Source organism: Dermochelys coriacea, chromosome 6, assembly GCF_009764565.3.
Source record: "Dermochelys coriacea isolate rDerCor1 chromosome 6, rDerCor1.pri.v4, whole genome shotgun sequence".
NCBI lineage: Eukaryota > Metazoa > Chordata > Testudines > Dermochelyidae > Dermochelys > Dermochelys coriacea.
This window is the reverse complement of record NC_050073.1, coordinates 66,699,924-66,722,908: the sequence shown is the minus strand read 5'-3', so window position 1 is coordinate 66,722,908 and position 22,985 is coordinate 66,699,924. Positions and strand designations below refer to the sequence as shown.

Here is a 22,985-nt window from a genome sequence, read left to right as displayed (position 1 = left end):
TTTGTGAAAGACTCATTTTACAGCTGGGAGAAATCCATAGTATAAGTGTTACGAAAAATGTATAATATGACAACTAAGATTTCCTTATTTGTATAGAATATATATTGTATATTTTAATACTGCTCCTTATGAGCCTGCAGTTGAACGTGGGAGGAAAAGACGTTGTGAACCACTTGAGTTCAAAAGGTGAGGAGGGAGAGACTACAGGGTCACAGTCCCAGAATGGCTGCATGTTGATGCTGAACCAATCAACAGTGAAATAGTCAGTAATGTTGACATTTAAATTGGCATCATTAGGCTTTCGTGTTAACTGATCTATGAGATAACTGGAGCCCATTTAATGAAGTTTATTCAAAATGCCTCTTGAAGGCATATATTTATTATGGAGAGAACTTTTTCCTCCTCATTAGTCAGGACAAATTGGGGAGTATTTTAATAGCAGCTCCAGTGCCAACGGCGTCTTCTTGTTTTCAGTTTATGACAAGACAAGGAGCTTGTACCACTCTGATGTAAACTTGCACTTCTGTTTAAGGTTTCAAACCACTTCATGAAGAAGGGCTTGTCTACACACAAAATAGAAATGAAATAACTAAATCGGTTTTAATTCACACAGTTAGTTATTTCAGGGAAAGTCTGTGTGGACTGCCATATTTGGAACAAGAGTGCCTTATTTCAATTTGACTTAAGAGAAAGGCACTCTTATTCCAAAATACAGGAGTTCACACACAGATTTGCCTAAAATAACTAAAGGTGAGAATTTAAAAAAAACTGTTTAGTTATTCTGGATCTGATTTGGACATAGTGTGAAAAGGGTATAGAACCTGGGAAAGGAGCTTGTGTCGCATACTAAGTGTTTGGCTTGCAGAAAGACTGAACTTGCATTCCTAATATCACAGTTACCTGCCAGGGTATATTTTAAGTTACTCAAGGTGGTGACCCGGCTCTTTGGGGAAATGCAAGTAGAACTCTGTGGGCTGGGCTCTGCTGGTTCTCCCCTCTCCATTCCAGTTCCTCCAGTAACTAGACTGTCCCTGCACAAGACGACAGTGTAAGATATCACAGACAGCGCTGCAGTGAACACACATTGGGACATACAACATATTATCAAGTTTATGTTGTAAGGCATTGTTTGACTTTCATCCAGTATCCTACACTTACATACAGCCATGTGGTGAGCTTACCCACATATCGTAATAGCTTCCTAGTCAACATTCACATGTTTCCTGAGAGCTTCTGGGCCGTCTCTTAACTAAAAGTTTGCTTTGTTTATTGGATATTTATTTCAGAGGGCAAATGTAAAGAAGCCAAAAGGCAAAAACCAAGCAGAAAAGAGGTCCACTGAGGAGGTTGGTGATGAAGGCCCTGACAGGGAGAGGAAGGTTCCCAAGATGCAGACATAAGAACATAAGAACTGCCATACTGGGTCAGACCAAAGGTCCATCTAGCCCAGTATTCTGTCTTCCAACAGTGGCCAATGCTAGGTGCCCAAGAGGGAATGATCAGAACAGGTAATCATCAAATGATCCATCCCCTGTCACCCATTCCTAGTTTCTGGCAAACAGAGGCTAGGGACACCATCCCTGCCCATCCTGGCTAATAGCCATTGATGGATCCATCATCCATGAACTTATCTAGTTCTATTTTGAACCCTGTTATAGTCTTGGCCTTCACAACATCCTCTGGCAAAAAGTTCCACAGACTGACTGTGCATTGTGTGAAGAAATACTTCCTTTTGTTTGTTTTAAACCTGCTGCCTATTCATTTCATTTGGTGACTCCTAGTTCTTGTGTTATGAGAAGGAGTAAATAACACTTTCTTATTTACTTTCTCCACACCAGTCATGATTTTATAGACCTCAATCATATCCTTCCTTAGTCATCTCTTTTTCAAGCTGAAAAGTCCCAGTCTTATTAATCTCGCCTCATACAGAAGCCATTCCATACCCCTAATCATTTTTGTTGCCCTTTTCTGAACCTTTTCCAATTCCAATGTATCTTTTTTGAGATGGGGCGACCACATCTCCAAGATGTGGGCATACCGTGCATTTATATAGAGGCAATATGATATTTTCTGTCTTATTATCTATCCCTTTCTTAATGATTCCCAACATTCTGTTTGCTGTTTTAACTGCCACTGCACATTGAGTGGATGTTTTCAGAGAACTATCCATAATAACTCCAAAATCTCTTTCTTGAGTGGCAACAGCTAATTTAGACCTCATTTTATATGTATGGTTGGGATGATGTTTTCCAGTGTGCATTACTTTGCATTTATCAACATCGAATTTCATCTACCATTTTGTTGGCCAGCCACCCAATTTTGTGAGATCCTTTTGTTGCTCTTTACAGTCTGCTTGGGACTTGCCTATCTTGAGTAGTTTTGTATCATCTGAAAATTTTGCCACCTCACTATTTACCCCCTTTTCCAGATAATTTATGAATATGTTGAATAGGACTAGTCCCAGTACAAACCCCGGGGGACACCATTATTTACCGCTTTCCATTCTGAAAACTGACCATTTATTCCTACCCTTTTTTCCCTATATTTTAATGAGTTACCGATCTGACCTTCCCTCTTATCCCATGACAGCTTACTTTGCTTAGGAGCCTTTGATGAGGGACCTTGTCAAAGGCTTTCTGAAAATTTAAGTACACTATATACACTGGATCCCCCTTGTCCACATGCTTGTTGTCCCCCTCAAAGAATTCTAGTAGATTGGTGAGGCATGATTTCCCTTTACAAAAAATTCTTCCCCCAACAAATTATGTTTATCTATGTGTCTGACAATTCTGTTCTTTATTATAGTTTCAACCAGTTTGCCTGGCCTGTAATTAATTGCCGGGATCACTTCTGGAGCCCTTTTTAAAAAATGGAATTACATTAGCTATCCTCTAGTCATTTGGTACAGAAACTGATTTAAATGATAGGTTACAAACTACAGTTAAAAGAAAAGGAGTACTTGTGGCACCTTAGAGAGCCACAAGTACTCCTTTTCTTTTTGCGGATACAGACTAACACGGCTGCTCCTCTGAAACTACAGTTAGTAGCTCTGCAAGTTCACATTTGGGTTCCTTCAGAACTCTTGGGTGAATATTATCTGATCCTGGTGACTTTTTACTGTTTAGTTAATAAATTTGTCCCAAACCTCCTCTAATGACACCTCAATCTGCAACAGTTCCTCAGATTTGTCACCTTAAAAGAATGGCTCAGGTTTGGGAATTTCCCTCACATCCTCAACAGTGAAGTCTGATGCAAAGAATTCATTTAGTTTCGCCACAATGGTCTTATCGTCTTTGAGTGCTCCCTTAGTATCTCAATCGTCCAGTGGTTTCATTGGCTGGTTAGCAGGCTTCCTGCTTCTGATGTACTCAAAGAAAATTGTTGCTATTACTTTTTGAGTGTTTGGCTAACTGTACTTCAAATTCTTTTTTGGCCTTCCTAATTATATTTTTACACTTCATTTGCCAGAGTTTATGCTCCTTCTATTTTTCCCACTAGGATTTAACTTCCACTTTTTAAAAGATGTCTTTTTGTCTCTTTGCTTCTTTTATTTTGTTGTATAGCCACGGTGGCACTTTTTTGGTTCTCTTACTGTGTTTTTTTAATTTGGGGTATACATTTAAGTTGAGCTTCTATTATGATGTCTTTAAAAAGTTTCCATGCAGCTTGCAGGGATTTCACTTTTGGCATTGTACCTTTTAATTTCTGTTTAACTAACTTTCTTATTTTTGTGTAGTCTCCCTTTCGGAAATTAAATGCTACAGTGTTGGGCTGCTGTGGTGTTTCCCCTGCCATAGGGATGTTAAATTTAATTATATTATGGTTACTATTACCAAGCAATCCAGCTATATTCACCTCTTGGACCAGATCCTGTGCTGCACTTAGGACTAAATCAAGAACTGCCTCTCCTCGTGTGAGTTCCAGGACTAGCTGCTCCAAGAAGCAGTCATTTAAGGTGTCAAGAAACTTTATCTCTGCATCCTGTCCTGAGGTGCCATGTACCCAGTCAATATGGGGATAGTTGAAATCCCGCATTATTATTGAGTTTTTTTATTTGTATAGCCTCTCTAATCTCCCTGAGCATTTCACAGTCACTATCACCATCCTGGTCAAGTTGTCGGTAATATATCCCTACTGCTATATTTTTATCATTAGAACATGGAATTACTTTCCATAGAAGTTCTATGGCACAGTTTTGTTCATTTAAGGTTTTTACTTCATTTGATTCTACGCTTTCTTTCACATAGAGTACCACTCCCCTGTTCTGCACGACCTGTTCTGTCCTTCTGATATATTTTGTACCCTGGTATTACTGTGTCCCATTGATTATTCTCATTCCACCAAGTTTCTGTGATGCCTATTATACCACTATCCTCATTTAATACGAAGCCCTCTAGTTCACACATCTTATTATTTAGACTTCTAGCATTTGTATAAAAGCACTTTAAAAACTTGTCACTTTCATTTGACTGTTTCTCATCAGATCTTACCCATATTTTCAAGGAATTCTGAAGCACCTGGCTTACGACTGAGCTACACAGTTTTATGGACGATTTCACTACCTTGGTTAGGAGTATGCTTTTATACCAAAATACTTATATCAGTACAATCCTTGGTGTTTATAAGCTATATCGCTATAAGCGTGGTTACACCATTATAACTGCATCCACACTAGGGGGTTATACCTCTTGAACAATATCTGTTTTTACACCAGTATAATTAAAGCAGTACAAGAGACAAGCCCCTAAAGACATAAAGGATCATTTATCAAAAAGCTTCTCTTTAAAGTATTGATGAATACAGGAATAAGTTTTGTTAAAAGACTAAGTTCAACTTTTTGTACATATAAAAGATTGCTGCTAAACAGAACGGTATTCACCTTGCAAACTGCAGTTTAAGGGATCGGTTAGCAAAAGCCAGTCAATTCCCATTTCCCTTATGAGGGAAATTAAATAGTTTCAAATATGGCCTTGAGAAATACTTGAAAACCAAGTAACCTAACACAATTTGCGTTGGAGATGCAACTCTGAGCAGAAATTCAAGAGTTTTATGTACAAATCCACACCTGTGCCAGCTTCCAGATGTCACATTTACCTACATTTGATAAGGTTTGAAATGTAGCTTCCCCTGTACAACTGTTTGGCTGTGGAGGAAGGGTTTTTTGTGAGAAATATTCCCTGGAAACCACGAGTTAATTATCAAACAAACCAAACAAATTATTCATTTTTGGAGAAAAGAAGAACATCTTAGAAGAGTCTTTTCAGTAATGGAAACACCCCAGCCATCTCCTTACCCACTCCCTCTTAGAACCGTTCAACACAATCTTGGTGTCACTTAACCTTACACTCATAAGATTTTCCATCCATTTGTTGGCTATTCTAATAGGTACATTCTTTTTCCAGTCATGAAAGATAAGTCCCTTCCAACATACCTGATGGGAATTGCAGCTCCTCTTGCTGCATCTTGTTCCAGTTCCTCCAGCAATTCCACTGTAATACAAACCAACAACTTCTGTTACAGCTCTAACATCAGCAACTCATTGACTAAGAACTACATTTAATCCCCAAGAAATTGAAGATGAGCCAGAACTAGTACTGACCAGTGTGGAACACAGTCATGGCAGGGCATAGTGAAAAAAGGGGCATTCATTGTAAAAAGTAATCATAGATCAGATATCAAAGGCAATAGCATGCAATAGAAATATTTTACACCAGTGGCATTTAACTTGAACCCAGCTGATGCTGCAGCATCTCTACTGAAACCTATATGGCCCTGCATAAGGCCAATATTGCACCACCAGTTTACAGATTAAATTTTGTTGTAAATGTGATAACCTGAAGAAGGAGGCAAGGATGTACAGTACATAGATCACTCTGAGAGCTGCCTTCCATCTCCTTGCCCCCAATGCAAAACTGAGAGTGTCAGCAGTACACAGAGACAGAGAGGCCTGTCTACACTAGGGACATTTCTAAAAAATTCACAATGGCTATCCCAAATGAAGCTTTAAAAAGGCTTCAGAGTAGCATGCTGCACATAAATTCTTTATCTGTGGGAGTGGCTTCAAAATAAACAGGTTTCAGAGTGCATCGGTGCATCCGATGAAGTGAGCTGTAGCTCACGAAAGCTTATGCTCTAATAAATTTGTTAGTCTCTAAGGTGCCACAAGTACTCCTTTGCTTCAAAATAAAGTTATTTTAGATAGTTTGACTCCATAGTTTGCTTCATCAGTAAAATTCTTCTGTGTCTGAGAACAGAATGCTCTGACTTCTCTGTCTTTTTGGATCTGGGGAAAAAGACAAGCAGAGGCCCAACACAGCCTTTCCACAAGCTGTTGCCATGAATTAATGAACTAAGTGAACAAGACATAAACACAAGGCTAACAAAATGTACTTTGATCATTTATTTTGCCTAGTTTTAATGAACTCAGTATTTCAGAGCATATTAATCAGTATAATTTGGCACAGCATACTAACCAACGTAATATAGCATACTTTATACAAATACTTAAGGAGAGACCATCAACTTGAAATATTGTCAATTTTTAAAAAAAAGCGTTAAAATAGTTTAAATTAAAGGATCTGATCCAAGATTTAAAACAATGGCAATCTTTATATTGACTGTAATGGACTTTGGATCAGCCCCATAAAGCACTTTATATGTTCAAGAATTCTATAAACATTAACTAATCCTAACAACTCCCTTTGAGACTGATGATCAAGTACTACTATCCCCATTTTATAATTTTTGCAGTTTTGGATACTACTTCCCTGCCGATTTTATTGTTGCATAATCAAAATTTCCTATTTTTTAAAAATGTTCTTCTCACCTATATTGCTATGTGACAGACCCAAAACAAATGAATGGGAAAACTGACTCGTTATATAGGGAAAAGACCAAAATTGATGATATGCTAAGTGCTGTTATATGCAAAAGGTAAATAAACTAAGGGGGAGTGGGGAAAGATGAACAGGAAATATTTCCCCCCCTGACCTCTCAGCTATAGTAATCTTAGGTTTTATCTATTATTTTAAGTACATTTTCAGACAGAAGAGTGATTTTTAAGGTGACAGTATCCCTTTAAATCATAGTAATAAGAGACTTCATTATAACATCTACTATTAAATCTTTGAAAGACAGGAAAACATCAGCTATTTTGTGTGTGTTTTACAGAATGCACAGTTTAATGAAATATTGAAGAGAGAGTTCTGTGCTGTTCAAATTATTATGTCTTAATGAGTCCCTTTAAAATGCTTCCAGTTTTTAATTACTTAACACTTGGATTATAAAGTTTTATTGTAGTCAGTTTCATTTGTTATAATCAGTTTCATTTTTATCACAATTCTATTGCATTTGGCTTAAACACTCTAGGGGAAAGTGAAAATCTAAACAAGAAACTTCTCACTGAATCTTTTTCAGTTTTGTTTTTTTGAACTACAAAACTTTTGCCCACAAAAGTGCTAGTGTAGACAAAGCCTAAAGATACTTACATGGCCCTCCCTGATTACTGTAGCATCTGAGCACATCACAATCTTTAATGCATCTATCCTCACAACATCCCTATGAGGAAAAGTAGTAGTATTATCCCCATTTTACAGCTGGAGAAACTGAGGCACAGAGAGGTTAATGACTTGCCCAACATCACAGCAGGGACTTGAATTCAGATCTTCTAAGTCCTAGACTAGGTCCCTTACCACTGGAGCATCCTTCCTCTCCTTACTTAGGAGTTACTCAGCCAAAACTCTCAATGACTAAAATGGGACTTTTATCTAAGTAAGAAGTCCTGAATAGGGCCCATCATTAGAAAAGAGAAACAAAAGTGCTAAACATGTGATAGTACCCATGAACCTCACCCTTGCAGAACAAAGGAAGTTCTCACCATTCACAATTTCATAACCAAAAAACATCTTCACACCTGGCATGCTTCTGCCTGTTTCCAAGTTCGTCACTGAAATAATTAAAAGATAGGTAGATAAATAAACAGAAACATTGAGCTCTGCAATAAAAATAAAGGTAATAACTGATTACACACCAAATAAGGCCAGAAAACTCTTCGCTAATGACAATTGGCAACAGCACTAAATCAACAATTTAAAATTACTGTATTGAGTAAAACTAATACAAAAAAACAATGAGACTGTTGTATGCAAGTGTCTGGTGGACACAACAGGGCAAATTCTCGGCTCAGCTATTCTTTTGCAATCCCAAAGCTGTGAGCATAGCTGGGCCCACATCCTTTGTAACGCTACATTAAGTAAGAGTGTTCACTCTTCCGCTGCTTGTTTTTCATTGCATGAGTACAACTATGTCCCTCTGAAATCAATGGAAGGTTAGTCTGTGTCTGGTACAATCAGCAGTAGGTGCAGTCCGCATGAAAGACTGAGCAGCCTAGTTCTAGTTAGTTTCTGAATGGCTGAAGATTAATTATTCTGGAGTCATCGGTGAAAGTCAGCCATTGAGTAATTTGAGTGGCACAAATTCCAGTTACACATAATTATTGCTGAGCAAGGCATAAGTACATCAGAACCCTCTCCTGTTCCTACTAACTCTCTTGAAATGAGGACTACATGCAGATTTAATTTGTTCAAGATAAATCCTGAAGGTAGATTATGCCTCTATTTCACTTAAAATCCCAGATATCTTTTAAAATAAACAGAATCTCAGATTTGTTCACTACATTCAGAATTTGGGCAAGCAATGCCCTCCATCTACTCAGTCTAAATAGTCTCAGAAAAGACCAGAGAACGGTATAGAACAAACACTCTGTTCAGTCCTGGCACATCAAAAATTGTATATCTATCACATGAATCTATTCCTCCTCTTGTGGGAAACAATGTTCTCTTTCCAATGTGGGATATGACGTTCCAACCCACACACCCTTCCAACATATGATATAGTATGCCAATGAGCCCCTACCCTATCCAATCTAGAATATGTAAATACACCTTCGTAAACTCCCCCATTCCCCCCCAGAATTTGAAAAACTACATTAATTTAGGTGACAAAGAGTTAAACCTCTGCTCAGAACGATACTTCTGCTGGAATCCACATGCTGCAATATTCCCTGGAAGATGCCACATTTCAAGGTGATTTTCACTGCTTTTCCCAGAATCTCATTGAGGAACTGGTAATCGCTGCTCGGATCCATGCTGGTATATCCCCAAACTAGCTCCCCATATAGTCTGGTTCTCAAAGCAGAGTAGAAAATGAAAAGGAGAACTCCTCTGTAAAAAGATTTGCTTTTCTTAGGACCTCTGCAGGACAATCCAAGAAGAAAAATGAAAAGACAGAGCCAGAATCATTTTAATACCCTCCAGCTGTGACACTCAGCCTCCAGTAGAATAAAGCTGCAGACTGAGGAGGAAAGCACCCCAGCATGCAATAATTCATAAACCTATACACACACAGGCACTGCATTTGTCAACCAACTGCATACATGGAGTAATGGTAATAGAAGAAATTACATTTAGCTCTAAAACCCAGCATTGTAGGCTTCCCAGTCAAATGGAGCATAAATGCCAAAATCTGAAGACCCTTTGCAAACTACAGGATTGAAATTATTATGACTGTAGAAAAGCATAACAATCTCAGAAATTTTGCTGAACAGATCAGGAGTTTGTCTCCTAAATGGGACCTGTTAACAGTTAAGATTAAGCAGGTCCATTCACTAAAAAGCAAATACAGTCAATGCACTGTTTGGTCCCTGTATAACGGCTTCTCTGCACCTATCAGCTAGGCAGCGGTTCCCAACCTTTACGGACATCTCTACTGGTTTGCCAGACCAAAGCCTCCTCTCTGCCAGCCAGTACTGCCTACTGTGCAGCGCACTAACTCGCCCCACGCTGGGGCTCCTTTCTGTGACCTCAACGCCGCCCTTAGGAGCGACCTTGAGTCGCAGCTCACCAAGTTGGAGTGACAGTGCGTGTGGGGAGCCCCTTAGCCCGCACCCGGGGGCAGGGCAGGCAGGCAGGGCTCGCACTGGGGTCCCCAGGGCAGCTCTTCCCAGAGAGGGGGAACCTGGAGACAGCCCTGTGGATAGGTCACCACTAAGGTCACTGTATGGGGCAAGGAATCACCCCAGGTGCTCGGATCCCACAGGGGCAGCTCCCAAGTTCCCTCCCCACTACCAAGTCCTCCAGACCCGTACGGAGCTACTCGCTAGTAGGTAGCGCGGGCAGGGCGGCGGCCACCTCAGAACGTACAAGCTCCCTGCTCCTAGCGTGGCATTAGAGCCATGGTGGGGACTACAACTCCCAGAGTACAAAGCGCACCTTGCGGCGAGTAATCAGTGCAACGCGGAACGCAGAATGCTGGGAGTAGTAGTTTTCAAGGGCCGCGCTTTTAGGGCCTCTCGTGATGACGTTAAACAGCCCTAAGTGTGACCGTTAGCGAGAGGGAAGATAGGAGCCGCTCCGCGCAGGCGCTGATGAGCTCTCCTCTGTGAGAGGCGGGGAGCTGCGGGGCGGGGCGGGGCTACAGCGTGATGCGGGAGGGGCGCTCCACCCCCCGCGGCCGGGTTGATAAGAGGAAGCGCCGCGGTGTCTCTCCCCTCTTTATAGGCGTCCAGCCGCATCGGTGTCCGGTCGCCGCGACCGGGGCCCGCACGCCGCCGCTGATTGGCCGAGCCCGCCATTACCTTTCCCCCCATTCTCTGCGCGGCGCCGCGGCTGCCACTGCCCCGCTCCCCTGCGGCCAGAGGCGGCGGCCGGAGATGGGCTCACGAGCATCCTCGCTGCTGCGGGACGAGGAGATCGAGGAGATCAAGAAGGAGACGGGCTGTGAGTAGCGGGCTGCCGGCCGGGGCTTTGCGGGCTTGGGCTGGGCGAGCCGGGACGGGAGCGGCCGGCCGGTCTCTGCCCCACAGCCGGGGCGCTGCGGCGCCGGCGAAGCCTCGGGCTGGTGGTCACCTGAACTCAGGCCCGGGGGTCGGGGCCATTGGGAACCCGAGCGCCGCTTCCATGCTGCGAGCGTAGTGCGGGCCCGTCTGCCGGCTTCAGCAGCTTCTGGGTGCCGGGGCAAGCACAGTCCCCTGCTCCGGCCGTGCTGCTAGCCCCTGGGCTGGGCCGCCGGGGGGCCCTCTCCCTTCCCGCTCCGGCCAGGCGGGGGCCGCTCGCTCGCCTGTGCACTGGTGTTCTCTGCGTGGCCCCGTCCCTTCTGCCCTGGTCATTCCCTCCGTCCCGGGAACGAGCCTCCCTGGAGGGAAGAGGGATGTGACTCACCGGCCCGCGTGAGCCCCTCGCGATGGGGGATGCGATCCCAGCAAAAGGGGCCGACCATCACTATAGGATTCTGGGGCTTTGCTCTAGCGGATCGGAGGCCTTTACACCCCCCGATCTGTACCCCCTGCCCCCATTATTTGATGTTAGTAAAGGAGGAACACGCAGGTGGAAAGAACAGGAGGACTTGTGGCACCTTAGAGACTAACAAATTTATTAGAGCATAAGCTTTTGTGAGCTACAGCCCAATTAATTGGTAGCTCTCGAAAGCTTATGCTCAACAAATTTGTCAGTCTCTAAGGTGCTACAAGTACTCCTGTTCTTTTTAGGGGTACAGACTAACACGGCTGCTACTCTGAAACCAGTTATTACAAAGGGTGGAAGCAATGCAGCACTTCTCGTCAAAATCAGTTACCTTTGCAAAGGTCCTACCTGCCTCCTAGGTAAAACTGTGCTAATATCCGCCATTGTTTAACTCCTAGTGCTAGCAGAGTTCCTAACCTGATAGGCCTAAACCAGCAAGACAGATTCTCCGGTGTGGTGGAGATCTGCATGGCACAATAGAAGGTAGAGACTGTCAGGGAGCTGGGAACAAAGCTCTGATTCTGTGCTGTAGCTCAGGGAACATGTAAGTGCTGAATAGGGACTGCTATTGCTATTGAGTGAATATTAGGAGTACAACACTCACTGTCCCCTGCAACAGTGCTATAGAGTGGAAGGTAGGAAGCACAGGAGCTGTTACTATGGACATTAGAAGATACAGATGTTTTGGCATTCGCAATGCCTGAGGTGCGAAGGGAGAAGAAGACAATAGTCAATCTACTTTTGTATTTACCAAAATATAAATTGATGGGGTACTTTCTGGTAGTCATTGGAGAGCTGGCTTATTGCATGTTTCTGGTTTTCATTGTTTCCAGCTACTAAACTGCTTTAAAAAAGGCTAAAAATACAGTAAATGCCTTCCTAGTATTACTTTGCTGTTGAAGTGATTGCATAGTTGCATTAGGGATGTTATGATTGCAAATAAGAGGGGATGTTGAAAGCACCCTGTATGCAAGAGAGGTGATCCATGAGACTTGCGGATGTGGTCAACAACAGAAAAGTTTGAAAATCCTTGTACTATGAATGCAGAGGGAGCATTTTAAGAACTGTTGTAGTAAAACTGTGCTCTGTATAACCTACCTCATCCTCTAATTGTTGAACATTGCCTTTCCATAAATACAGAATCTGGGCAAAATATGAGTGGTGTCACTAATCGTCCATGTATTAGTAAATAAAACTGTCTTGGTAAAATTGAGTGTTTATGTACTAGACATGATTGTTGCAGCTCTGAGAACCACAATCATTCACTTTCCCTAGAATTAAGAAATCTTTTTTTTTTTTCTTGTATCGTCTTACTTCAGCCCCTGCAAAGAATTAAGATCTTTCCAAATTAAATGTTTCCCTATCTCTTGTTTTTTGCCTCTGTGAGGATATTGTATCTCTCCCAATATCTTCCAGAAAGATGCATTTCCACCACATACATATTCCTGACACAAGTAGATTGAGCACTTAGAGTATTTCCATGCTTGTTGGATTCATCAACAGCCATAGATCTTTATTACCTGCAGCCCCCTGCACAATGTCAGCTGGAATTTGCTCTGCCCAGCTGATCATTGCATGTGTATTCAGACATCTCTCACTAAAAAAGAGGAACCTTAAAAACAAGCAAAGGTTTAACTTAAACTGTCGGCCTCTAGATAGTCCAAATGTTAGCTAATCCCAGTACCACTAGCAAATGCTTGGGAATGATTTTCCAACAGGCTCCTGATACTTGGTACATTATGCTGTTAATATTTCAGCTAATATTGGAGAATCATTACTGAGCAGTGGGCCTGGTTTATGAACATTTAGAACAGGAGTGGCCAACATGTGGCTCCTTGTATAGGCACCAACTCTGGGGCTGGAGCTACAGGTGCCAACTTCCAGTGTGCCAGGGGGTGCTCACTGCTCAACCCCTGGCTCTACCACAAGCCCTGCCCCCATGCCTTCGCCCCCCCCCAACCTCCTGCATGCCACGAACTGGGAGATGCTGTTTGGCAGGGCTGCTGGTGGGTGGGAGGTGTTCAGGGGGGAGGGGCTACTGCTGTATTATTGTGGCTCTTTGGCAATGTACATTTTGGTAAATTCCTGCTCCTTCTCAGGCTCAGGTTGGCTACCCCGATTTAGAGTATGTGTAGAGACTGAGTATTTAAGTGACAGCATTGGTATTAGGAGAGTTCCTGCCCTGATTACCCTTAAATGCTTCACTTAACTTTTTTTTTTAGTGTGGGACTTATATTTGTGGTTTGCAACTTAAATTTCAGATTCTGGTGTTTGCGGTCTGAGTTAAAATGTTAATGTCTATTTTTAGAATTTAATTTTTGTTAAGGATTTATAAAACTCTGCTCAGTGAGATTAATTTACAATGATTCATGTTTGTATGGACTGTCACAGGCTATACATTTTTTTCTCACTTCAATAATCTTTAACTTTCTAGTCTTTAATTTTAGGACTAGAAGCTTGTTCTGCTCTACCTTGTGTAGTCTGCACAGTGGATGGAAAATTCCACCATTAGGTTAGCACCTTACTTCCCTTTTCCACTGGTGTACATGTCTACACAAGTAAAAAGCAGTTAAAAAGCAGATCAGAAAGTACCTGGAACAAAGTTTGGTGGAAAAACAGTATTGCTGTGACTATGGGTCATTCTGAAGGTTCTGTAACATCCACCAATTCTTAGAAGCTTGGTGCTCCTGATACTCCCTCCGCTAAATAGTTCTTAAAGTGAACCCAGCTAAAGCAAAAAGAAAAGGAGTACTTGTGGCACATTAATAAATTTGTTAGTCTCTAAGGTGCCACGAGTACTCCTTTTCTTTTTGTGGATACAGACTAACACGGCTGCTACTCTGAAACCAGCTAAAGCAGAACATAATGTTGTGACTAAATCTCCAACTTGAGAAATGGTAACACTATTAATTACTCTGAGGACTCTATACTCATCTGTCTCCATTTTACTGAACTGCATTTTCTCCAGTTTCTGTTGGATAGGAGGAAGTAAATGGAAAGGGCATTTGGTTTAAACATTGTCTATTGGCGGATCCTTGCCTGTGGAGTTCTCTCAATTGTGGGTGACCTTTGTCTTTCCCACCACTGAAAGTGGACCCCTGCAGGCAATGCAAAGCCACAGCTGATAGTATTAATAGCTATACAGTACTCCATATTGGCTTTTGTACCTGGAGTGGATAGAAAAGACCTTTGTGGCAGAATGCTTTTTATTTCCTCCCATTATTGAATTTAAAACTTGGGTTCAAGTTTTGGATTGTTTCATACTTAGATTCTGTGCTGACAGTCTGAGATTCAGTCTGTGCATAATAGTGATTCTGCTATACCTGTATAGTTAAGGGTTTCAAGAAGGAAAATGGGTTAATGTTCCTTAAAACCCGCTATTTGACAAGTAATCATCAGTAGATTCTTGTGTAACCACAGTAACTTCTGGACTTTAGCTCTCTGAATTCTTAGTCCAAGGTAGTGGTAGTACCATGCTAAGATCTTGCATGGCATTTTACAGTCCTGCTGTTTCCTCCCCCGTCCCCTCCCCCTTAGTTCACTGTGATCAACTTAGAAATTTGCTGGGAACTTTTTCAAGACTATCTTAAGAACCTCCCTGAAGTGCACATTTCAGTAGCCAGTGTAAGAAATAGGGGAGAAGTCTGGAATGATGCCAGGTTTGGAAAATGTTGCTTGTTGACGTTCGGTTTTTACAGGTCCTTGAATAGACATAGGAATGTTACAGTACTTGAACTATTAGGTCACACCCTTTTCCCCTTGCGCTGAAGTAATGCACCTAAACATTTAGAGTACATCTCTATCATAGAATATCTGTTGCCCTACCTGTGACCTGTCTCATTGAATTTTTTGATCATATAATCTTGTTTCATGACTAATCAGATTACTATTGATCTGTCCCCTTTCTTTGTGTCTATGTGCAGTGGGAGGGGATTACAGACCAAGTTAGGCATGTATGTACAAGATCACAAAAGAGAACTAATCAGGGAAACTCTGATTACATGGAAATATACATGGAAATATCTGATTACATGGAAAACGCAAGTTCTCAAAACATAATGAATTACACGGAAAACATAAGTTCTCAAAATACACTTTTATTTGATGATACATCTGTACTATAAGTCTCTTAAAAGCATGTGATGCAGAAATATTAAATGTAAGTGCACCAAAAGGATTATTGTAGTAGTCCTAATCAGGGTGTTTAAAAGCAGTTTTCAGGCTACAGGGCGGGGGGGGGGAGAGATTTCCCTGAAGAGAGTGCAAGAGTTTGTAGATGTGTGTAAAATTTAATTTTTAATAGAAAAATTCAAGTGGATTCTTGATTGCAAGGAACTTTCCAAACATGAAACAAATGTAAACGTATGCAAGTGATAGCATACAGTGGGGCACCGTAAGTGCTTAATGGAAAAACCAAGACCGTTTCTACCCCAAAGTATGTACAATTTAAATTTTACAAGTGATTTAATGAATAAGGATGACTAAAGTAGGGAATGTTATCTTCCTGAGGCTGCAGATTGCTCAAGGACTGCCGCTGCTGCTGCTTGGTAAAGCTAAAATCAAAGTGAAATTAACACAACTTGAATCAGTTTCACTGTTGCCTTTCAGAATTTTGTGGATAGTAGTGAAAATGCCAAGAATCTTGTCATTCTCACACTGCCATTCAAGAATGCTGAGGACAGCAGAGTTGAGCACGGCAGATTTTTATGGGGGAGCAAAGGTAAGGCTCTTTTTAGTCACAGGTTTTTTTAGTAAAAGTCATGAACGGGTCACAGGCAGTAAACAAAAATTTACCTCCCCTTGACCAGTCCATAATTTGTACTACTAAAACTTTGAGGTGGGGGAGGCAGGACCCCTGCTAGTGTTGGGGGGGGGGCAGGCTCCCTACCTGGCTCCTCAGCTTCCCCCCTAGGGCGTGGCCAGCTGGCTCCATGCGCTGCCTCTATCCCAAGCGCTTGCTCTGCCAGATGGCTCCGTGGCCAATGGGAGCTGCAGGGGCAGTGCCTGCGGGTGGAGGCAGCAGGCGGAGCTAGGAGCTGAGGAAAGGGACATGTCACCGCTTTCCAGGAGCCCCCCAAGGTAAGCGCCACCTAGAGCCCTTACCCCCTACTGTGCCCGAGCCCTGAGCCCCCTCTCCTGCTGCTGCTGGGACGCAGGGGGACGCAGTGGCTGAAAACTGCCCCAGCAGCAGCTGGTGCGGCTGGCCCAGGGGCTGCCTGAGCTATCTAGGTAGCTCCTGGGCCAATTGCACTGGCCACTGCAGAAGTCACAGAAAGTCACGGAATCCGTGATGTCCATAACTCACAGCCTTAAGCATAGGCTCTGACTCTGTGGGAGCTCAATGGCTGGAGCACCATAGGAAAAAAAAAAATAGTGGGAGTTCAGCACCCACCCACTTATCAGCTACTCACCTTCTCTCCGCAGCACCTCCCACCCACTCGTGATCCACTGTTTAGTTGTGTTCAGGAGGTGCTGGTGGGGGAGGGGAGGAACAGGGATGGAAAGAGGGGGGTGGACTGGGGGTGGTAAGAGGTGGGGTGGGAGCTTGGGAAGGGGTGGGGCCTAGGGTGGAGCAGGGATCGAGCCCCCTTCAGGAACTCAAAGTCAGTGCCTCTGTGGGGAGGACCAAAAAGAGAAGTTGAGAGAGAAACATATTAGCACAATTAGCCCTGAATTGCTTCCCCTTTGCAGCAGTCATGAGATTCTCAGTGGGGAGAAGACAATGCCCTCTCTAGTAGTAAGTACAGTTTTCAAATTTATCAAGCTTCTACTAGTTGGGAGGTGATCCAAAAGATGGAATACCTGATCATTGTTCAGAGATGATTCCTGAGTGGAAATCCTGGCACCTTCCTCCTTTCCAGTGGCTTCCAATTCTGGACACTGGCCTAGACTTAGATGGTGGTGCATCCCTCTTCCCCATCACTTAACTCTACTCAAAAGTATGCATCTGGTAAGTATTTGAAGCTCTGGGACCTATCAGCTGGTCTATAATGCAATGAACTTCAATCTTTGAAAGACCAGAGCCAATTTGCTATGTGCTTGCATTATTTGGAATTGTCATATTGCCCAACCCACACTAAGACAAGATTGTCAAGGAAGTATTGAGCAAACTGCTGTTGGCAGCCCATCCTAGAGAAGGGAACAGCAGAGTTTAAACAAATAACTTAGTGAAAGAACAAGCCTGATAAAAGAATTCAGTTATTGTGTCCCAGTCATACAGACTTGATACCTGCTGTGCAACCTATTCAAGTAAGAATAAACCTTTGCAATTAGTAACCCTATTTATCGGCTCTTAAAACAACTGAGTTGGCATGGTACCAAATTAGCACACTAAGGCCTGGTCTACACTATAGAGTCAGGTTGACAAGTGTCTAAATGAGTGATACTTGCGGCTCCTAAGCCTCAGTCTGAGTATCTCTTTAATGTGTCCCCTGAAGCTTTTTGCAGCACATGATAAAACAGTTAACTAATCAGGATGCTTTGACCAAGTATTCTACAATTGGTCAACATTGTAAGTCATTTTGCTGTGGGAATAAGATGTATATAAAAACAATAGTAAATGAAAAAATGAATTCACACTATTGTGGCTCTCTTGGGTAATGTTTGTTAATTTGGCTCCTAAACCACTGAGATCTGAGTATCACTAATCTACAATAAAATGTAGCTCCCACCGATGTAACTTGCCCACTACACTGACTTAATAACTCCACCTCCAAAAGGCATAGCCCTTAAGTTGATGTGGTTAGGTCAATGCAGTGTCAATGTAGATACTGCATTGCTTACAGCAACTGTTGCTGCCTATCAGAAACAATTGCACTGATTTAACTGCCTGTGTGGGGCATTGTGAAAGTGGTCTTGGTGAGGATGCACTGTTAGCTGCAAAAATTCTGTTACATGCGCGCTCTAGGGTAGTGGTGGGCAACCTGCAGCCCCTCAGGGTAATCTGCTGGTGGGCTACAAGAGTTTGTTTACACTGACCATCTGTAGGTACAGCCGCCCGCAGCTCCCAGTGGCTGTGGTTTGCCGTTCCTGGCCAACGGAAGCTGCAGGAAGCGGCGTGGGCTGCAGGGATGTGCAGGCCACCACTTCCCACAGCTCCCATTGGCTGGAAATGGTGCATCACGGCCACTTGGAGCTGCAGGCAGCCATGCCTGCGAACAGTCAACGTAAACAGTCTTGTGGCCTGCCAGCAGATTACCTGACGGGCTGTGTGCAGGTTGTCCACCGCTGCTCTAGGGGCACCCACCTTTACCCAGTTCCTAGCGTTCAAGGTGTACTCTTTGCAGGTTTTCAGGACCTTTATCAGTGAAAGCTTTACACAGTAATATCCTTATCCTCTGTTTATTAATAATGACCAAGCTAAATACACATGCTAAGCATACAATGCTATGCTCACCAATCCTGACTTTCCCTGTTAGCCACGCAAGGCCAGTCTCATTTGGATTCTGGTTGCTGCATGTCATGATTGGTTGTGCAGAGGATTCTTAGCAGCTCTGATCTTAGGCTGTATCTGAGAGGTGAGTTCTTCTTCCAGGTCTTTCCTCCTCCTCCTCCTGTTCCCTTTGCTGGTCTCCTTCTTGGACCACAGTTTTTATTGTGAAACTTGAGTCCTGCTTAGCTATACCTTTACCAATATTTTAGTAAAATGATTGGTTAACCGTTCTTTAAAATTCTTTAACCAATCATACCCTACCACCATTTGATTTACACCTAGCAAAATTAATTATGTAACAGATGGAAACAATGGAAGAACCAGACCTAGATCAGACATACACACAATAGAAAAGTGGGGACCATAAAGACAAAACTATCCTTATAGTACACTGCCAACACAAGAAGTGTAACATGGAGGTGTAAAACCAACTGAATTATTGTGGTGGCTGTACGTTGACATAAGTAGCTTCACTTAATTTTGTAGTGTACAGTTGTCCTTAATGTCACTTTTATAACTAAGTTTTATAGAGGGCTGTAGACTAAACATCAGGATTTAGGAAACCCCTGCTCTAGGTTTGTTTAAATTGGTACACATCTGAAATACCTAACAAGGCATGAGCCATACTGCCAGTGCAGACCTGCCTGTTGACTTGGGGGATCAGGACTCCAGAATCCACAGAAAGAACTCCCTCACTAGAGTCTTTGGTAAGATATTAGACAATATCTTCAGCAGCACCATATCAGTTGTTGCCTCCAAAACCTGGGCTGATTTGAGTAGTTTGTTTTGAATTTGGCATTTTTACCACTAATTGTAGACTTGTTGGGTATGTAATGTTTGTCTTGTCTGCATGTAGGCTCCCTTGAACTTTCTGATCTGAAAGCTTTATTGCTCTGCTCTCTCAAAACTGAGTTCCTTTGCGTGATCTGTCTTTAATTTAATTTGAATGGGTTGTGGAGATGGAAACAAGTACAGCAAGGAACCCTGGAAACTAGTTGCATTCAGATTCAGGTAGACTTTTGCAGGAGGAGGCAAGTAGGTTTGATGTATTCTTCATTGCCTTTTTTCCTTTGCATGCCCAGCTAGCTTTCTAGAGGAACTACCGTAACTGTAAGCAAGATTTTAAAATGTTTTGCTCATCAGAAATATGGAAGAGATGAGAGCTTTGGTTTATTTAGCAATACAAAATATGCTATTGAAGGATATTCACATTGTATGAATTTAGAATGTAAATTTGAAAGCAAATTATAAGTGTAATCTGTATCAATGTAATTTTATAAAAATGCAAACTTCCACTCTTCAAACCTGAGTGGGGATTTGCGAAGGGGTGGATACAGTGAACAGAACTGACTTTTGGGGCATGAAAGGCTTTTGATTGTGGATTCTGACAATTTAGGGGTGAGGAAAGACATATTGGGGTTGAACTTGGCTATCATTAAATATTTAGCCTGAAAAATGTAAACTAAGCAGATTGCCAGGGTTGAAAACTTCAGTGATAGTTTGTGGTCTTTAACAAAAAAATAATCTGATCCCACTTACAGATGTACAGCACTGGCCTCTACTCTTTTGATTTCATGGGAGAACCCCAGAATTATTCCCTGCTATTGGGGAAGGTGGGAAGGGGCAGTGGCTCAGACTTCTGACAAGCTTGCCAGTGCTTTAGTGTTTTCATCTGTCTATTTGCAGATGACTGGTTCAGTATACTGAACCAATCTGGAGATGGGGTTATTGTTTAACTGACTTGTCTAATTTTCCTTTTTTCCCTCCAGTTTCCCACAGTCAGATCACTCGTCTGTACAGTCGGTTCACCAGCCTAGACAAAGGAGAGAATGGGACTCTTAGGTAGGTACTTTCTACCACTCATATTGTGATAATCCAATCCAATGCTTAAAATCAGTTTTTAAATTTATATATTAAATGTTTATAAAGCAGCTAGGAATTTGGAGAGCAACAGACAGTTACAATTAAAGCACAATAAACCAGTGTTTTAAAATGCATATAAAAATCAATGTCGACAAAAGTCAGATATCTTAAAAAATTATACCAAAAGGTAAGCTTGACAAGCCAGTTAATTGGCTGGTCAAATGTCAGATAATCCAGGAAGAATGCCCTGATATTGGTGATGGCCTACCTTTTTGATTTCATTATGGTAATATTTGTTAGCCAGCCTACTTAAATGTCTTGATCACTTACTTACTACATGCTGTTGGGAAAAAGATGAACTAATAGGAAGTTGAGCATCTTGGTTGTCTGGAATTTTCTCAAACATTGCATGTTTGTTTGAATACCAAGCCTTCAGCGTTTGTTTGAATACAAATGTGCTTTGTAAACCACCATTAAACAAGTTTAAAGGTACCATCCCTGCTCCTGAGAGTTTAAAATCTGATCTAAACTGACTAGATGCACAGAAATTAACTCAGAAGGGAGCTGAGGAGGGAAGAAAAGTTCAGTCACTAAACCTCTTTCCCAAAACCAAGAAAATCTGCACAGTCATTAAGCCTATTCCTTCTCAAATGCATCACAACTGTTCTCTTCCACCCTCATTAAGCAAACAACTCTGCATTAAATGACTATGTAAATAAACATCCAGTTCTCTCCCTCAACAAACATGCCATTTGTAATCCTCCTGTTCCACCTGGGTCCTCGGCTAGACCTTGCTGATCGTATTAAAAGCTCTGTGCTAGTGAGGGGAGTAGAGAGATCCCTCCCTTCCTGCTGTTTTTCCTTCTGCTGCTGCAGGACTCAATTTTCTGAGTTAAATAACCTAGTTAAGTAACTTTGTAATTAGGCATAAATGTCTATCCATGGCTGTGCATATTGGAGACCATAAAGCCTTACTTTTTTGTTACTTTTCTAATAAATTAGTAATTTAAAATATTTGACCACATTTGACAGTACTTATATTTGATCAATGTTTGACTGTCAGTTAACAATTATTTTTTTTGACCAGTTAAATGCCCAACCCTACCAAAAGGCTTCTTCCAAACCAATTTTCATAGCCACCACTTTGATCTTCCCTCAAATACTTAAGACTCGCCTCTGCCCATGTTAATGGCCTAATGGCAGTGGGACAAGTAACCTGTTGCTGAGTCACTAATATCTCTTGTTCACTTACCTTTTAAAAAAGCATCCCAATTAATATATGCAACCTTGTATTTGGCCACCCTTGTTATCCCTCTACCTACCCCTCTGCAGCTGTTTTCTATGCTCAGCTGAGTCTTGACCATTTAGATTGTAAGCTCTCTGGAGCAGGGACTGTTCTTGTTTAAATACCTAACATAAATGGAGGGAGGAAGTCCTGTAGGCTCTAATGTTTGTGTAAAATTGTGCACACTTATGATGCTGTGCAGATTTTTTTTCCTACAGAAATTATTCACATTGCATCTCCGTGTAGCTAGAAGAGTTCATAAGTCAGTTGCAGTTTTCTTACATCTTTTAAAACATTGTTAGGCTTAAAGTATTGATTCCCCAAAGCCTCAGCAAGACTTTTTTTTCTTCAACACTAATATCTGCAGCATGAGAACCCACAAAACGGCAGCTTCCATAGTTGTATCTTCCACTTATCCTGAGTTTTGAAACTTTCTGCCACTTACTCAATGCTCTTAGACAGATTTGGGGTCAAGAAATGCTAAACTTCTAGCTAAAACATTTTGCTATTGGGCTGTCAAGCAATTAAAAAAATTAATTGTAATGAATCACACTGTTAAACAATAGAATACCATTTAAATATTTTTGATGTCTACATTTTCAGATATACTGATTTCAATTACAACACAGAATAGAGTGTGTACAGTGCTCACTTTATATTTTGATTACAAATATTGCACTGTAAAAATTAACATTTTTTCAGTTCACTTAATACAAGTACTGTAGTGCAATCTCTTTATCATGAAAGGAACTTATAAATGTAGAATTTTTTTTAAAAAACAAAACCAACCCTGCATTCAAAAATAAAACAATGTGAAACTTTAAAGCCTACAAGTCCACTCAGTCCTATTTCTTGTTCACAATGTCACCTAAAAGTAAGAACAGGTGTTCGCATAGCACAATTGTAGCCGGTGTCGCAAGATATTTATATGCCTTGTGTCCCTTCATGCTTCAACCACCATTCCAGAGGACATGCATCCATGCTGATGACTGGTTCTGCTCGATAACAATTCAAAGCAGTGCGAACCGATGCATGTTCATTCATGAGTCAGATGCCACCAGCAGAAGTTTGATTTTCTTTTTGGTGGTCTGGGTTCTGTAGTTTCTGC

General features: G+C 41.9%; 2 protein-coding genes across 22 annotated transcripts in view; one reads left to right on the top strand and one right to left on the bottom strand.

The window, feature by feature from the left end:
- The window catches only part of EXD1 (exonuclease 3'-5' domain containing 1), a 40,668-nt gene extending 30,252 nt beyond the window's left edge, over positions 1–10,416 (bottom strand). For 5 of the 21 annotated variants that reach the window (XM_043517491.1, XM_043517492.1, XM_043517501.1 and 2 more), the window contains exons 1-5: positions 9,749–10,178; positions 9,013–9,251; positions 7,877–7,945; positions 5,432–5,489; positions 901–1,031 (exon numbers count right to left, since the gene is read on the bottom strand). In XM_043517491.1, the coding sequence (XP_043373426.1) occupies positions 901–1,031; positions 5,432–5,489; positions 7,877–7,945; positions 9,013–9,145 (391 nt within the window). In that variant the 5' untranslated portion in view covers positions 9,146–9,251; positions 9,749–10,178. The other 16 variants (XM_043517493.1, XM_038408062.2, XM_038408060.2 and 13 more) reach the window with 14 other exon arrangements.
- CHP1 (calcineurin like EF-hand protein 1) overlaps positions 10,399–22,985 on the top strand; it is a 38,487-nt gene continuing 25,900 nt past the window's right edge. The window contains exons 1-2 of the mRNA XM_038407400.2: positions 10,399–10,775; positions 20,499–20,571. Of these exons, the coding sequence (XP_038263328.1) occupies positions 10,481–10,775; positions 20,499–20,571 (368 nt within the window). The 5' untranslated portion in view covers positions 10,399–10,480. The remainder of the gene's footprint in view (positions 10,776–20,498; positions 20,572–22,985) is intronic.